The 17,690-nt window shown below is 44.8% G+C and overlaps 1 protein-coding gene across 1 annotated transcript; it reads left to right on the top strand.

Annotated features, from left to right (window-relative positions):
* Positions 1-12,883, top strand: LOC311125501 (2-hydroxyacyl-CoA lyase 1-like; the record flags this gene model as incomplete). The annotated part of the gene is made up of 10 exons (XM_084199545.1): positions 1-15; positions 922-1,009; positions 8,334-8,409; positions 8,568-8,640; positions 8,829-8,906; positions 9,083-9,177; positions 9,477-9,589; positions 10,389-10,524; positions 10,872-10,977; positions 12,758-12,883. The coding sequence occupies 10 exons, from the start codon at positions 1-3 to the stop codon at positions 12,881-12,883; spliced, it is 906 nt and encodes a 301-aa protein (XP_084055671.1).
* Positions 12,884-17,690: the final 4,807 nt, after the last annotated feature.

Below are 17,690 nucleotides of genomic sequence, written 5' to 3'. Positions count from 1 at the left end.
ATGGTTTTGGATCAGGTCATCAAGTTGATGACAGACGTGGTGATGGACAGCCTGACTTATGTGTCCAAGTCTACAATGGAGGATGGTAAGTGAAAGTACCTCTTTTCATCTGCATAGGACTTAATTGTAACATGATGCTCAATACATTGCGTTTTATGATGTAAAATTCACTGGTTGTGTCCAAAATGGCACCTTCTTCCATATTTAGTGCACTACTTTTGACCAGACCCTATGGGTCCTGGTCAAAAGTAGTGCACTATAAAGTGAAGAGAATGCCATTTGGGATGCAGTGACTGACTTCAATGGCTGCGTCCTCTTCTCCCAGTTATTGTACACAGGTCGGTCACACTAGCGTGCTCTTCTCACTCAGACACCAGCAATGCCACAAGTGACATCACTCATGGTGTTGTAGCTGACCTTAATGCTACTGAGGAATTCCCTGCCAGGAGCCTTAGCCCGGCTGATGTAAAGGCTGACGGCATGGCCCGCCTTCCCTCTGCCAGAGGGGAAGAGACTAAGAAGAACAGGAAGTGGCGTTTCCTACCGAAAATGCATAAGTTTCCAAAGATCATGATTAAGGTAGGGTGCTCTGTGTTTTGAGATTACATCTGTAAGGCAGGGCTGAATTTTACCCTACAGATTCACTACACCCCTATTGTCTCTCAGCATTAGAACAAAACTGTTGTCATTGTCTTTAGGAGGTTGAGTGAGGACGCTGTAATGCAATCCTAATACACATGGGAGAGAGTCAATGGCTATGTCCCAAATGGCACCCTATTCCCTATATAGTGCACTACTTTTTACCAGCGCTCTATGGGCCCTTTTCAAAAGTAGTGCCTTACGTAGCGAATAGGGTGCATTTTGGGATGCACACTCTGTATTTTACACAGGCTCAGTTGTCCTGATGTGTTTTGTCAACAGCTGTTCAAGACAAAAGGGGAACCGAAGAGCCACCCTAAACAGGATGCACTGCCTACCAAACGTCTCAGAGAGACTCATATTTCACAGGGTAAGTGATAAGCATCGATAGTGTCATATTGATGTATCACCCTATGACAAGCTTGTTAAAACAGTGACAACAGATACAGGCAGACCGACGGACAGACAGGCAGACGGACAGGCAGGCAGACAGACAGACAGGCAGGCAGGCAGGCAGGCAGACGGACAGGCAGACAGACAGACAGACAGACAGACAGACAGACAGACAGACAGACAGACAGACAGACAGACAGACAGACAGGCAGACGGACAGGCAGGCAGACGGACAGGCAGGCAGACAGGCAGACAGACAGACAGGCAGACAGACGGACAGGCAGACGGACGGGCAGGCAGACAGACAGACAGGCAGGCAGGCAGACGGACAGGCAGGCAGACGGACAGGCAGGCAGACGGACAGACACAAACACACACATTCATTTTCTGATTATGAAATGTTCTTATGACAGATGCTGAGTGTGAGGTTCCAGAGGTTCCATCCACTTCCCCTCCCAAGGAGGACCTGACAACCACACCGGCCCCTGCTCCCCAGGAGTCCCAGTCCCGTAAACGCCCACTCATAGTCAGGGTGTTACACGCTCTCTCCAGAGCCATCTCCAAACCATTCAGAGGAGCTTCAGGGAAGAAGAATTAGCCAAATGCCTGATTTTATTAATATTATATTTTAATCAGAGCCTTTATTTAATAAAACATTACTGCATTGATTTCTGTCTATAGTAGTCTTCATGTATGTGCAAGATAACGGTAAAGTACTTCAAATCACATAGTCAAAAGTATTCATAGTGAAGTACCGTTTATGATTATTGATTGTGGAAATACACATAATACAGAAAAGTTGTTGTCACATACAAAGACAGACATAAAGGAGAACTCCGTAGACCAGTCACATTCTCAAGCCATAACTAAATCCATGAATGGATCTCCTATAAGATGACAGGAGAACATTTGTAACACTTTCTATGAATCCAGGCTCTGTCGCAGCCGGCCGCGACCGGGAGACTCATGGGCGGCGCACAATTGGCCCAGCATCGTCCAGGGTAGGGGAGGGAATGGCCGGCAGGGATGTAGCTCAGTTGATAGAGCATGGCGTTTGCAACGCCAGGGGAGTGGGTTCGTTTCCCACGGGGGGCCAGTAAAAAAAAATATATACATATATATATTTATTCACTAACTGTAAGTCGCTCTGGATAAGAGCGTCTGCTAAATGACAAAAAAGAAAAAAAAAAGAAAAAAAAAAAAAGCCTATATCTATAATGCATACACTCAAGTCATTTACATTTACATTTTAGTCATTTAGCAGACACTCTTATCCAGAGCGACTTACAGTTAGTGAATACATAGATATATATATATTTTTTTATACTGGCCCCCAGTGGGAATCGAACCCACAACCCTGGCGTTGTGACCACTGCGCCACTCAGGAGTATTTACATTTTACATTTTAGTCATTTAGCAGAAGCTCTTATCCAGAGCGACTTACAGTTAGTGAGTGCATACATTCTTTTATTTGTTTATTTTATTTTTATTCTTTTTTTATATATATATATTTTTTTTTTTCATACTGCCCCCCCGTGGGTATCGAACCCACAACCCTGGGGTTCATACTGTCATACACTCATAATGACTTAATTGAGTTAAGTGTTAAGTTAAGTGCAGTTATAAACACATAATGAGGGCTTATTATGTATTTCTTGCAATAAAAAAAGAAAAATGCTACTAGTTTATTAAATATTCATGACTGCTATTGCACGGCTCATGTCCACACTTCTGTACAATAGGGGGCAGTAATGCACCATAACGTTGGATGCCAACTGTCTATAAACCCCACTGAAGAAGAAAAAGCTACTCATGTAATGCATGCTGGAAAGCAGACAAAAACTAATGATTTGCAAGAGATCTAAACACGATTTATAAGCTACTGAACAACAAGTCCAAGAAAGCATTGCTAACCGCGTTTGCACTTTGAACAGATTTCTCGACAATAATAATGGAAGATGTGACTGGGGCTCAGCTCATTGCAGAGGCACTAAAAGCTCAGGTGAAGTGTGTGCAATTTATATAAAACAGTGTTATACTGTGTAACCGTGTTGCTAAGAATATATTAGTCGCTGATCATGTCCTTGGCAGTGAGAATGTAGCACTACGAGTTGTGAAAGTGTGCCATAGGTCATTGCACTGGTATAGCTAACTATTAATATTGTTGTAGAAAAACATTTAGATGTTTATGTGGAATAGCATATGTTAACATAGTGAGTTTTTGTCCTGGGTCCGCCTGGGTCCTGCAGTCGGTGAAAAGCAATTGCACTGCCTGCATCTCAGAACTGCGGCTGCCTTGATCTCATGAGGTTATCGTTGCCCGCGTGTGCATGACGTCAGAGAAAGTCGGGATCAAGTCGGACACAAATCTAACCAGCATGCATTGGGCGGTGATCGCTGGTAATCGATTCTGCGCAGACCTGGCTCATCTCAAATGGGCCTCTTGTCTATGATCTGTCGGCATGGTTATACTGGCCTGTGGCCTTGTTGGAGGCCTTGATGATATCGGAGGGGGGCTCCCATTTGAAGCAGGGCTCCAGATTGGCCATCTTTATGGTCATTATTGAGGACAGGGTGCCATCCAATGCTAGGCTGTTTCTTCTCTTGGTTTTGTTCAGTCCCACAACTGAAAACACCCTCTCAGCATCTGCGTTTGCATGGGGCAACACCAGGACAAGCTTGGCGACGGCAGCAAGCCTCTCGAATTCTTTGGCTCCTGTCACCTATGGAAAATGCACCAAAACACAATGGAAAAACATACCTTGATTTTTTATTGATTAATACTGTGAATATACTGTAGGTTGATCCATTAACAAAGTTCAGATAAAAACATGCATAATTTGAAACATGCATGACACATATATGCATGCAACAATTTTAAGCAACAGATGTAGCCAAGCCACACCTGCCAAAAGAAAAGACAAAAAAGGAAAAAAAAATTACATTATGCTTCCGGGTTGCCATTTCAGCCCAGAAGCTTTCCATTTCAGTTTAGTCCTGCAGGGATATCATTGGCATGGTCTGATAATTTAGAAACTCCTCACCCAGAAGGTCATGCTCCTCTGGCCAATGGTATGGGAGGAGATGGGGAAACCTATTTATGAAAGTAGAGTTACAAGTTGTTACGTTTTAGGTATATAGTCATCAACCAGCAGCAGTTCATACACATCTTTGAGGAGAAGCCACATAAGAATATCTCATGTGCAGTTTAGGAGTGAACACACCTCATCATAAAACACAGGGTATTTTAGCTAAGATGAAAGACAATAATTAGAGAAAAAAAACGAACCTTTCAACAAAGTACAGGACATCTTCGATGTCACTTTCAGCCCTCTGCCGTACATCTACAAATTGTGCGTGCTTGATCAGTGGCTCTTCCAGTGGCAGCTTCTTAAGTGCATAGTCCACAGCACTTGTCAGGAAACACAACACAGCTTCATGGAATGAATCCACCTGCTGTGGTGTGATGTCACCCTCGTCGAGTAATCTGTTAATTTTAGCCCTGGTTGTGAACCCAATACAGCATATCGGTATAATGTACAAGGCTAAATATCACATATCACAGTGTTTGATCATAATAATAGTCAAATACTAACCTGGTAAATGGTTTGCCTTTTCTTCAAAGGCAATTTCACAAGGCTCCTCATGGCACTGCAGAGCTGCTGGAACCATAAACTTGGAACATAGCTTGCGTACGAATTTCACCATCTATAACAGACATTTACAAAAATAGTAGGTGAAACCTGTTTTAGAGGACCCCTGCAGATATCAGCAAGAAACACAGAATGGAAAAAAACTGCAAAATCCAATCCCACCTCATCATGTAACAAAAATATTGATGACTGCTCTCTCTGAAGCAGCAAGTTGAAAGAAGTGAAAGTTGGTACGGTGGCTTGGAAGAACAGCAGGTACACTTCTGTCATGGGGACAGTGAATGTCTGCACAAGTCTCTTGAACCTGGCCTGATTTTCATCTTGAATCAATCAATAAATAACACAAAACAAGAGGTTGTCATTAATACAAGTATGTGACTAACAATCCATGTAGTTGCTGCATAATGAAATTGAAAATTGATGACCATACTAGCAGATTTGTAGTAGCTGGCCAGAGGTTCATACAGCCTCAGGATCCTGGTCACACAACGTTCAAGGCTTAGCCAACGGACCGAGATATGCAGGAGGACCTCCATGTACTCCGCTTCATGGAGCTCACAAAACTCTGTTTTAGACATTAAATCCATATCATATATTTTCTACAGCTCAGCATTTCAGTATTACACTTAATAGTATCAAACATGCATACCTGACAGGTATCCTTTCCGATTTGTGCTACCCTTGAACCAGTAACCGATGTCCACTACCATATCCTCCAAATCAAAACCGGACACCTGCAATGCATAAATCAATCGTAACGCATTCAGTCAATGCATGTAATTAGGATACAAATAAAAAGTTACATGTAAAGATAAATCAGGCCTTAACTCACTTTAAAAAATCTTTAAAAAATCCCACTCCTGCAGCTTTGGCGGTGTTATGTGCCACATGACAAGGACAACCATGAATATAGGTGTTGGAATGCTTCTGGAGCACCCTAGAGGCAATGGAATTACGTGGTCCAATGTTCACAGCTGCATTGTAAACTGAGAGACCAATGCAGTTCTCCCAAGGGATGCCATGCTCCTCTATGGTGGAGTTAATTTTGGTGAAGATCTCACTTGCTGGCCCACATCTCCTCCCACTTGTTGTGCACATATTTAAGAACTGGTGGACAACTTTGCTGCCCATGAAGACCCGGACAGTAAGCGGGTTCATCTTTTCCACTCCTATAATGACAAGTTAGAATCATACAGATGTTCATGTTATTAGATGTTTAAAAATACACAAAGCACATGTTTTGCAGATGAGAAAAATCTCAAATAGTTTGTGAAATACCAGTGTCATTCGACCCATCCGTAACAAGGGTATACGGGGCTTTTTTCATCTCCTTCACAAGCTCCTGTGTGAAATATGGTGCGAGTGCTTCATTGGTAATGCAGGATGACTTAGTCCTGGCACACCTGTACTCCTGCGCTGTCGTCGAATCTCCGAAACATTATTTTAGGAGAGGCCCCAGGTGGTCCGCAAAGGCTAGGGGGACGTTGTGAACTACCAACCCAGCTGTCATTTTGACCTCAGCCCTTCTTGTCTGTAAGAAATAAAAAATTATTAATCCTCCCAAAATACCATAGTTTATTTAAAATAGACGCCTGCGATAATAGGGCACAGGTAAAAAACACATTCAGCAACTAAGATCTCAAATTAAGAAAACTGGACTGTACTACACTGAAATACAAACCACAAATTAGTCAAAACTATCAACCATGACTTTACCGTGATCAACTAGAACACAAAACTCTTGATTGAACCTTGACAGAATCATTACACATATCATACCTTAACCTCTTGTGCAGACATACCCCCAACAGATGGAACGGCCATTGCATATTGGGATATTGTGGCTGTGGACAGGAGAGCTCGTTGCTTATCTTGGTGGCCTTTTGCTTTTTATATGGCGCACTACATCTGTCACACCCTGGTGGCAACATGAGTTTTCAATACGGCAGACTGCACACCAGTAGTGCATGTTGAGGCTCCCTCTGGTAATAAATGGCCATGAAGAGGTCCACTCATTTTTGAAAATGGATCTATATGTTGCTGCTCCAGCCAGAGCACGACTCTTCTGGCCCTGCTGTTGGATTGGGGGGGTCTCTTCTTTCTGTCCCTCTGTGTCTTCTTCCATCTGCCCTGTTGGTTGTTCTATTTGTCCTGTCTGTTGCTCCTCTGCATGTGCGTCAATCTGTCCTGTCTGTTGCTCCTCTGCTTGTTTGTCAGTCTGTCCTGTCTCCTGCTCTCTCTGTCCTTTGTGTTGCTCCTCTGTCTGTTGTCCTGTCGTTTCTATCAATCGTTCTGGCTGTTCTGTCAGTGTGTTTGTCTGTCTTTTCTCACTTGGCTGGTTCTTTAAATAAAATAAAAGGTTTCGCTTTTGTCCTGGCAAAGGTCTCTTACGGGACATCTTTGAAACCTTAAACAATTAAAATGGTCATGTTGGTTTAATAACTCTACTCTCAGTTACAAAAACATACCTACTTCTATTGCACACATTTCCTGTATTTATGTTAAATTCTTTGGAATACATCTTACCTGTTCGAAATCAGCTGAGTTTACATTCACCACACTAAATCATGTTCACACGCACAAACAAATAATTTATTTCAAGATTTAAAGTTTAAGAGAGTGAGTATTCAATTGGACGACATTTCATTGTTACATACCTAGTCTCAGCTCAGCTTCTTATCAGACTTCTTCAGGGCGGCAGGTAGCTTAGTGGGTAAGAGCGTTGTGCCAGTAACCGAAAGGTTGCTGGTTCTAATCCCCGAGCCGACTAGGTGAAAAATCTGTCGATGTGCCCTTGAGCAAGGCACTTAACCCTAATTGCTCCTGTAAGTCGCTCTGGATAAGAGCGTCTGCTAAATGACAAAAAAAAAAAAAAGGTAGTGACCTGCTCATCTTATGTTGACTTTCACGGCAATGGTATCTCTTCTTCTGTCGCTAACTTCGGGGTGCAGCACATATGGTTCATTGGCGCTCATCAGCGCCATCTACCGTCGGGGAGTTTGAAAAAAGGAACGAACGAGTCTCTGCCGATTTTTTTTGCTTGAGAAATTGGATGTGTGGCGTGAGTGCGTGTGAAAACAGGCAAAAACGTGTGTCACACGGCGAAAGCGTGAGAGTTGGCAGCTCTGTGTTAACACCCTTGTTGATGCATGCCAATGTGTGTGTCAATGCAAAGAAAATCTAAACTACATTGTAACAATTCATATACAATTCAGAATGAAAATGTATGCACTCACTAACTGTAAGTCGCTCTGGATAAGAGCGTCTGCTAAATGACTAAAAATGTTTTAAAAAATGTAAATATACTGTATCTACATGTATCTCTCTACAGAATGTAGAATATATGTTTGGAATAGTTGGTGTTCCAGTCATTGAAGTAGCTATGGCAGCTCAAGCCTCAGGAATCAAGTATGTGGGAATGCGCAATGAACAAGCCCTAAGCCACCTTTTTATTACTAAACCAGCTCTCCCCAAATCATGTGATATTAACTACCCTTACATAGACTACAGGAGCGTGTAGTGTGTGAGGGTCAGTTTCATAGCTTTTTTGCATTGCTAATTATGTCTGCCTGTCTGTCTGACCCTTTGTGTGTCTGTCTGCCTGTCTTCCTGTCTTTCCCTCTGTCTGTCTGTTCCTCTCCAGTCCAGGTGCATGTCTGGTTGTGTCTGGACCGGGACTCATCCATTCACTTGGTGCAATGGCCAATGCTAACATGAACTGCTGGTATGCTAGAACTCCACAAACAGAAGACCCTACTACTCATGTTCAGTGGCCTTTCAAAAGAAGGGATGCTATCCGCACACTGCAAAAAATGATCTGAGGACTCCAAACTATCTCAGCTTGTCAGTTGATGTCATTGTGTGATACCTCTCTCTCTGTAGGCCTGTGATTGTTATTGGAGGCTCCTCTGATCAAAACCAAGAGACCACTGGGGCGTTTCAAGAGTTTCCACAGGTACCGATTCAACCATGACATTTCTGACTATTGAACATTAGGGGATGGTATCCCGGGACACAGATTAAGCCTAGTCATGACCTAAAAAGCAAACTCAATAGAGAATCTCTGTCTGGGAAACTGGCCCTAGCAGTTTAATTGCTGAAAGAGGAAATCATTTGTTATTTGTGGTCCTCTTTCTCTGTCAGGTGGAGGCATGCAGATTGTACAGTAAGTTCTCTGCTAGGTCTAGCAGTCTGGATATGATCTCCTCAGTGGTAGAGAAGGTATACAGTCTACTCTGACTCCCTCTGTGTAGTCCTCTTCATATCATTTGGTATCACCTGCAATTGTCTGTTTTCTGACCTCTAATTTTCCAGCTTAGCAAGGTACCTTAACTGCTTCATAAGAGCACAGCACAGCCTTAATTGATCTGAATGGAAGGGTGTTTGGTCTGTCTAAGGCAGCACGCACTAGCATGTATGGACGTCCAGGTGCTGTATACGTAGACATATCTGGGGACATGGTCAATGCTAAATTGGACAAGAGCAGAGCCAGGTTAGTGGCCATCACTGTCTTTCATCCATTTAAAATGTATACTAATGCGTTACTGTTGAATATGTATACCTCTGAATTCACATCACCGTAGTCATTTTTATTTTATTTTGTTATACCTTTTAACGTCTGAAGTGAACCAGAAATTAAATTACTTAGAAAATATAGCACTATATCAAAATATTCTCATCAGAGAATAGCAATAAGCCTCGATAGACCTTCATGATGTATTTACATATGCAATACAGTTGCTAGGTAACATGTTTAATGTTTGACCTATTATTTATTATTTCCTTTGTCAGAGAGGTGCCCTGTAGTCCACCTCCTCCTGTGAGTATGGCTGACCATATGGCGATCACAGAAGCACTGGCGGTCCTGAAAGGAGCCAAACGGCCTTTACTCATCATTGGCAAATGTAGGCATTGCTTTTTTAATAGCCAGATCATCTGGGGGAAACAGAACTAAAATGTTGCATAATTGCGTCAGATACTTGGTTAAGGTCTGGGGAGATGTTAAGAGAAAGATACTAACGCCACTTGCGAAGTTTCCACCCCCCTAAACGGAAACTCTCTGCAAGTTTCAGGCAAGTTTATGGGCCAAATGTCCCCTCCCCTTCTGAAATTGAAAAGATGCGAGTACCTGCGAAATCGTGATTTGTCCAAATGATTAGTGGTGAAAAATCAGCGTACCGGAACAAAGTTGTCACATCCCAGTCTGTTGACAGACGCTACTTCCAGTTATGTTACGTGCGTCTGTCCAGGAGAGATCAATAGCCAGGTGAGACGCACTGTAACACATATAGCACTGTACCACAGCCGGGGCGGCAAGTAGCTTAGTGGTTAAGAGCGTTGTGCCAGTAACCGAAAGGTCGCTGGTTCTAATCCCCGAGCCGACTAGGTGAAAAATATGTTGATGTGCCCTTGAGTAAGGCACTTAACCCTAATTGCTCATGTAAGTCGCTCTGGATAAGAGCGTCAGCTAAATGACTAAAATGTAAATGTACCACGGTTCAGTCGAAAATAGGGCCACGTTCAGTCGACAAATGTTGTTGACATGATTTCTCATTCTACCTGTCCGAGAGGCACGTTCGTTCTACATGCTATATTTCTATCTGAACGTTGCACAATGTTTTGCTCAGCTGAATGCATCCCAGTTGTGAAGGCCAGTCTGTTGAAATCCGTGTGGCAGTGCCCTCTGTCTGTGTCCCTCTGCAGGTGCAGCCCATGGAAGAGCAGAGGGGGCTCTGAAGGAGCTGGTGGAGGGGTGTGACCTGCCCTTCCTGCCCACCCCCATGGGTAAAGGGGTGCTGCCTGACGATCACCCCAACTGTGTTGCTGCTGCCCGCTCCAGGTCAGCCTCTCCTTCTCTCAGCTGGCATCATATTCATGTACAGACCATTGACTGTATAAGTAGGACCAATAATTTCCCTGACCATTTGAACGGACCACGAAACTCCTGAAATCCCTATCTATAACTAGTCTCTCCTGGCCAGGTCATGTCAATGTAAACTGGTGTCAATCAAACAACTACACTACTCCTATAACTAGCCTCTTTTCATTACATTTTGTTTTGTCCCTGCTCTCCTCCTCCTCTCTTCCTATCCTCCTCCTCCTCTCTTCCTATCCTCCTCCTCCTCTCTTCCTCCTCCTCCTCCTCTTCCTATCCTCCTGGTTCTATGGTCTTGGTGGGGACTGCAGAGCTCTGCTCCAGTCTGATGTTGTGGTCCTACTTGGTGCCAGACTCAACTGGATCCTGCACTTTGGCCTTCCCCCCAGGTTTGACACCCAAGTAAAGGTCATCCAGCTAGGTCAAAGGTCACCAGTAGGGTTTCTTTTTTTTCCTTCTTTTTTTCGGATTTTCTTCTTATTCCGTTCTGATTTCTGGAATCTTCCAACAGGGATTTCTGGGAATTTTGGGAAAGTAACTGTAATTTTGCAACCCTAGTCACAGGTCATTTCATAGTGAACTACATTTCATTGTAACCAGGTATAAAGGTATTTGACTCAGTCTATTGGATTTAGTCTATCAATTATATAGCTTCTCTATAAGTCTTTGTGGTCTCTCCAAATAATGTCATGGCTGTCTTAGTGCTGTACAGTACATCTATATTTAAGCAATAAGGCCCGAGGGGGTGTGGTATATGGCCAATATACCACGTCTAGGGGCTGTTCTTAAGCACGATGCAACGCGGAGTGCCTCGATACAGCCCTTAGCCGTGGTATATTGGCCCTATACCACAAACCCCAGAGGTGCCTTATTGCTATTATAAACTGGTTACCAACGTAATTCGAACAGTCAAAATACATTTCAAATCAAATCAAATCAAATTTTATTGGCCACATGCGCGGAAATACAACAGGTGCAGACATTACAGTGAAATGCTTACTTACAGCCCTTAACCAACAGTGCATTTATTTTTAACAAAAAAGTAAAAATAAAACAACAACAAAAAAAGTGTTGAGAAAAAAAGAGCAGAAGTAAAATAAAAGAAGAGTAGGGAGGCTATATATACAGGGGGGTACCGGTGCAGAGTCAATGTGCGGGGGCACCGGCTAGTTGAGGTAGTTGAAGTAATATGTACATGTGGGTAGAGTTAAAGTGACTATGCATAAATAATTAACAGAGTAGCAGCAGCGTAAAAGGATGGGGTGGGGGGGCAGTGCAAATAGTCCGGGTAGCCATGATTAGCTGTTCAGGAGTCTTAAGGCTTGGGGGTAGAAGCTGTTGAGAAGTCTTTTGGACCTAGACTTGGCACTCCGGTACCGCTTGCCGTGCGGTAGCAGAGAGAACAGTCTATGACTAGGGTGGCTGGAGTCTTTGACAATTTTGAGGGCCTTCCTCTGACACCGCCTGGTATAGAGGTCCTGGATGGCAGGAAACTTGGCCCCAGTGATGTACTGGGCCGTACGCACTACCCTCTGTAGTGCCTTGCGGTCGGAGGCCAAGCAGTTGCCATACCAGGCGGTGATGCAACCAGTCAGGATGCTCTCGATGGTGCAGCTGTATAATTTTTTGAGGATCTGAGGACCCATGCCAAATCTTTTCAATCTCCTGAGGGGGAATAGGCTTTGTCGTGCCCTCTTCACGACTGTCTTGGTGTGTTTGGACCATGATAGTTCGTTGGTGATGTGGACACCAAGGAACTTGAAGCTCTCAACCTGTTCCACTACAGCCCCGTCGATGAGAATGGGGGCGTGCTCAGTCCTCTTTTTTTTCCTGTAGTCCACAATCATCTCCTTTGTCTTGGTCACGTTGAGGGAGAGGTTGTTATCCTGGCACCACACGGCCAGGTCTCTGACCTCCTCCCTCAACGTGACCCATGTTATACGGTCAGATATACCACAGCTTTCAGCCAATCAGCATTCAGGGCTCGAGTCACCCGGTTTATAAAAGGGAACGTGTGTGTGTCAGCCTTAGCATTATGTGGTGCTGCCTGGTTATTTCTGTTGTGTTTAGCTTGAGGTTTGGCCACTCCTCCAGCTGCTGTTACATGTGTCACGCACGGCGCTCTTCCTGTCGTGTCGTTGCTGGTATGTTGTAGTAACGTTCCACATACGTTATTTATGTCAAGGTCAATGTCAAGGTTGATCTGTGTGCTGAGGAGATGGGGAACAACGTGCAACCTGCTGCTGCTCTCCTGGGGGACATCAATACTATTGTCAAGCAGGTAACACAACACAGTCCTGGGGGACTGGAGATCCTGGTTTGAATCCAGGCTCTGTCGTAGCCGGCCGCGACCGGGAGACCCATGGGGCGGCGCACAATTGGACCAGCGTCGCCTAGGGTAGTGGAGGGAATGGCCGGCTCAGTTCGTAGAGCATGGTGTTTGCAACGCCAGGGTTGTGGGTTCGATTCCCACGGGGGGTATGACATTTTTTTATAACGTATGCACTAACTGTAAGTCGCTCTGGATAAGAGCGTCTGCTAAATGAGGGCAATGTGGGGCATTCTTATTTTTCCTCCACTGATGATGATATCCAATCTGTTTATTCTTACTTTTGTGAGTCAGTACCCAAGAACAACACAGTCATTTTTCAGAACACAATGAGAATTACTCAGAATGACAGTTTGTTTTACACCACTGTGCTAGTACAGGATAAAGTTGAGCTGAAGGGGATGTTAGATAGTGAGTCCATGGCTACTACTCTGCGCGCAGATATTGTACCTCGGTTGAGGGAGGCAGGAGTGGTAGAGGGGAACTTTCTAGCTCCTTCAGACATCATCCTGGTGGGTTGTGGTGGGAACAAACTAGCCCAGTGGGCATGTGTGACTTAAAAATGCAACTTTATGGCTTCTGTTATGTAGTCCCAGTGCTTATTGTTGATGGGCAGGTTGATGAACTCATTGTGGGAACTAATGTGTTGAAGTCTCTGATTAGACAGTGAGTTTCTATGTGCTCACGCAGGTGCCCGAGAGCTGTGGCTGCACCAAGGGCTAAGCTATTGTGTGTTGTCTCTTCGTGTACAGGTATGTCATTTATTTTGTCAGAATTATGTTGTATATCATTTTACTTGTATTGTATAGTGTGTTGTTAGGCACTGAATGTGTGCATGCAGCACCTGTTCTCTTTTGCCTGACCTTCAACTAGCAAGGTGCCCGAGAGCTGTGGCTGCACCAAGAGCTAACATATTGTGTGTTGTCTCTTCGTGTGCAGGTCGAATAAAAATTATCCAACCATCAGAATTCCAGTTGTGGCAGTGTCCTAATTACGTGACCTGCCGACTGGTCAGCTCAAGCCGACCGCCGGAGCTGTGCATGTGGATGAGGTGCACGACCTGCGCATGTGAATTTGTTGATGGCTTACTGTAAGTGAATATATACTGTAAACAGTGAAAGTGAATGTAGCATATTCATTAGATACAGGTATTCGTGCTTATTTGTATGTTTTGGATGAATTTGTTTATTGCATTTATTTTTTTTGGTATTTGAATGCACTAAATTACATTGTATTTTAGTGCTCTGTTGAGCCATGGAAGATTCTCAAATCCATAAGACGTGTTATGCTGGGGATTTTAGTGTGGGTAGAGGGAGGGGTGTCCTTCCATTTACACCAATTGTACAGTCAGCTCCTGGGAGTAGAGCGTTTGCTAGTCCTGAGTTTGCAAGCACTGGGAGGGGTAGGCTGTTTGTTCCACCTGACCAGGGTATCCCACCTCTGTCTTTTGAAGTACCATCATCCACAGTACTCGGTGATAATGGGATGCCTCCGAGTCAGCTTAGTGACCTTATTAAGCAGATTGGTTCAGAGATAGGAGAATCTATCAGAGCGAGTTTACTGCAGCCTGGGGTTTCAAGTCTTTCTCCTGCCCGTCCCCCTCACCAACCCCAGCAGTTTCCCCTGCCTGAGCAGTGTGGGTCAACCTTTATTGATGCGTCCAAGCTGAATCTGGTTGTGAAGTCAGATGTTAGTGCTCCACCTCTTTTTAGGGGTGATGGCTCAGATAAGTACTCTGTCCTGGAGTGGGAGGAGTTAATGGAAGTCTACCTAGAGAAGAGGGGTTACACTGGGTCTGGGAATGTTGGGGAGGTGATGTCTAGGCTCATGGGGAGGGCACGGGATGTGACCAAAGTCTGGAAGCGTAACAACCTTGTTGTCACAGATGTTAAGGCGGTGTTCAGTGTTTTCAAGCAACACTTTGGGGATACTGTCTGCTCAGGTATGCCATTAGCTGATTTCTATTCAATCAAACCATATGCTAATGAGGGTCCAATAGATTTCTGGATTAGGCTTAACAAAGCTGCAGAGGCAGCCGACCAGTACCTTGTGAGTGAGGGCAGGACCTTACCCAATCAGTGCTCAGAGTTGGCAGTCATGTTTGTACGCAACTGTCCTGATAAAGAGTTGGCCCAAGTGTTCAAGAGCAAACCCATTCGTGACTGGACAGCCAGTGAGGTACAGGATTGGTTGGATGAACTGTTAAGGGAACGTAAAGCATGTAGAACACAACTTTCACAGCAGGTTGCTGCTGTTTTTGACTGCCCTCAGGAGGGAGTGGGTCCTGTGAAAAGACCTAATGTGTCATCTTTTTCTCAATGTGGCCGTGAACCAGACCAGGCACCATCTGTATCTGAGGGTGGGACATTAAAGAAAGTTTTGACTTTGTTAGAGAAGGCTCTGGTCAGCAATACTCAGTCTGTGAGTGGCGCAGTGGTCTAAGGCACTACATCGCAGTGCTAGCTGTGCCACTAGAGATCCTGGTTCGAATCCAGGCTCTGTCGTAGCCGGCCGCGACCGGGAGACCCATGGGGCGGCGCACAATTGGACCAGCGTCGCCTAGGGTAGTGGAGGGAATGGCCGGCTCAGTTCGTAGAGCATGGTGTTTGCAATGCCAGGGTTGTGGGTTCGATTCCCACTGGGGGTATGAAAAAAATTAATAACGTATGCACTAACTGTAAGTCGCTCTGGATAAGAGCGTCTGCTAAATGAGGGCAATGTGGGGCATTCTTATTTTTCCTCCACTGATGATGATATCCAATCTGTTTATTCTTACTTTTGCGAGTCAGTACCCAAGAACAACACAGTCATTTTTCAGAACACAATCAGAATGACAGTTTGTTTTACACCACTGTGCTAGTACAGGATAAAGTTGAGCTGAAGGGGATGTTAGATAGTGAGTCCATGGCTACTACTCTGCGCGCAGATATTGTACCTCGGTTGAGGGAGGCAGGAGTGGTAGAGGGGAACTTTCTAGCTCCTTCAGACATCATCCTGGTGGGTTGTGGTGGAACAAACTAGCCCAGTGGGCATGTGTGACTTAAAAATTCAACTTTATGGCTTCTGTTATGTAGTCCCAGTGCTTATTGTTGATGGGCAGGTTGATGAACTCATTGTGGGAACTAATGTGTTGAAGTCTCTGATTAGACAGTTCAAATCAAATGACAGCTACTGGCGGGTGGCGGGTACACCAGGTTCCTCTAGCCAGTGTGATGTCAAATCTGGAGAGATGGAGAGGAGACTCCATCCCAGATAAAGTGGGCACCATTAAGTTGAAGAGAGCAGTAACGCTCCAACCCATGAGTGAGCATCTGGTGTGGGGCCGCCTACCGCCAAAGACAAAACTCTCTGTGGGCAGTACTGTTGTTGTCGAGCCCAGCACGTCTCGTTGTGTGAATCGACACATACTAGTGGGGAGAGTAGTTACGCCTCTGTGGGGGGATGGATGGCTCCCTGTGAAGATTGTGAATCCAACAACATCGCCAGTTACCCTGAGACGAAATGCTAAAGTGGCGGATGTGTACCCTTGCATTGCATTGGAGTATTTTAATGATGTCAAGCAGCAAGCAGCTCATCAGAATGTGGCAAAGGCTCAATGTGACAGATCACATGGCAGTCTGACAGCTAAGAGTTCAGTTGGTGGCAGTGTAGATAATGGCAACAGTACACTGAGGAATCTTGGACTTCAAGGCCTGTCTGTTGAGGAGTGTCCAGTTTCACAGTTCTGGAAAGATAAACTTGTCAACTTAATTGGGAAGTATGACACAGTGTTCTCTAGACATAGCCTAGATTGTGGCGAGGCAAAGGAGTTCTGCCTTCGCATACGGCTGACTGATGACCGCCCATTTCGATGACCTTATCGTAGGCTGTCTCCAGCTCATTACCAAAAACTCAGGGAAACACTGGATGATATGGAGGAAAAGGAAATCGTCAGAAAATCCAGCAGCGAGTATGCCTCACCATTGGTGCTGGTATGGAAAAAGAATGGGGACTTGCGCCTATGTACTGACTTCAGGTGATTAAATGCCCGCACAGTAAAGGATGCTCATCCCCTGCCTCATCAGGCTGATGTACTGGCCGCGCTGGGAGGTAATGCCTTCTTCAGCACAATGGATTTGACGTCAGGGTATTACAACGTGCCACTGCATGAAGAGGACAAGACATACACTGCCTTTTCCTCCCCTTTAGGTCTGCACGAGTACAATCGGTTACCTCAGGGCCTCTGCAACAGCCCGGCTACTTTTATGAGAATGATGCTGACCATCTTTGGTGACCAAAACGTTCTAAGTCTCCTTTGTTACTTGGATGATCTGATGGTTTTTGCTAAGACGGAGGAAGAGAGTCTGCAGAGACTTGAGATGGTTTTTCAGCGGTTGCAGGAGCACAACCTTAAACTGTCTCCGTCTAAGTGCAAGTTTCTGAGGAGGTCTGTAAAGTTTTTGGGCCACATCATTTCTCAGGAGGGTGTAGCCACTGACCCTGCTAAAGTTCAAACCATTTTGAATGTGACTGAGAGTGAAGCTGAGAGTGAAGCTGATGGTGTCACACCGTCTCCTATCAAAATAGGTTATTTCCTTGGTATGGTAGTATACTATTAGCACTACATTGAGAATTGTTCCATGGTTGCTAGGCCATTGTTTCAGCTAACTACAGGTCAGAAGAAGCCTAGGAGAGGCAAGGGTAGGAAGTTCATACATACAGGGCGGCAGGTAGCTTAGTGGTTAAGAGCGTTGTGCCAGTAACCGAAAGGTCGCTGGTTCTAATCCCCGAGCCGACTAGGTGAAAAATCTGTCGATGTGCC

Source organism: Coregonus lavaretus (assembly GCF_964263955.1).
Source record: "Coregonus lavaretus genome assembly, contig: HAP1_SCAFFOLD_367, whole genome shotgun sequence".
In the NCBI taxonomy this organism is placed as follows: domain Eukaryota; kingdom Metazoa; phylum Chordata; class Actinopteri; order Salmoniformes; family Salmonidae; genus Coregonus; species Coregonus lavaretus.
The sequence above is the reverse complement of the archived record's forward strand: the minus strand, read 5'-3'. Positions and strand labels throughout refer to the sequence as shown.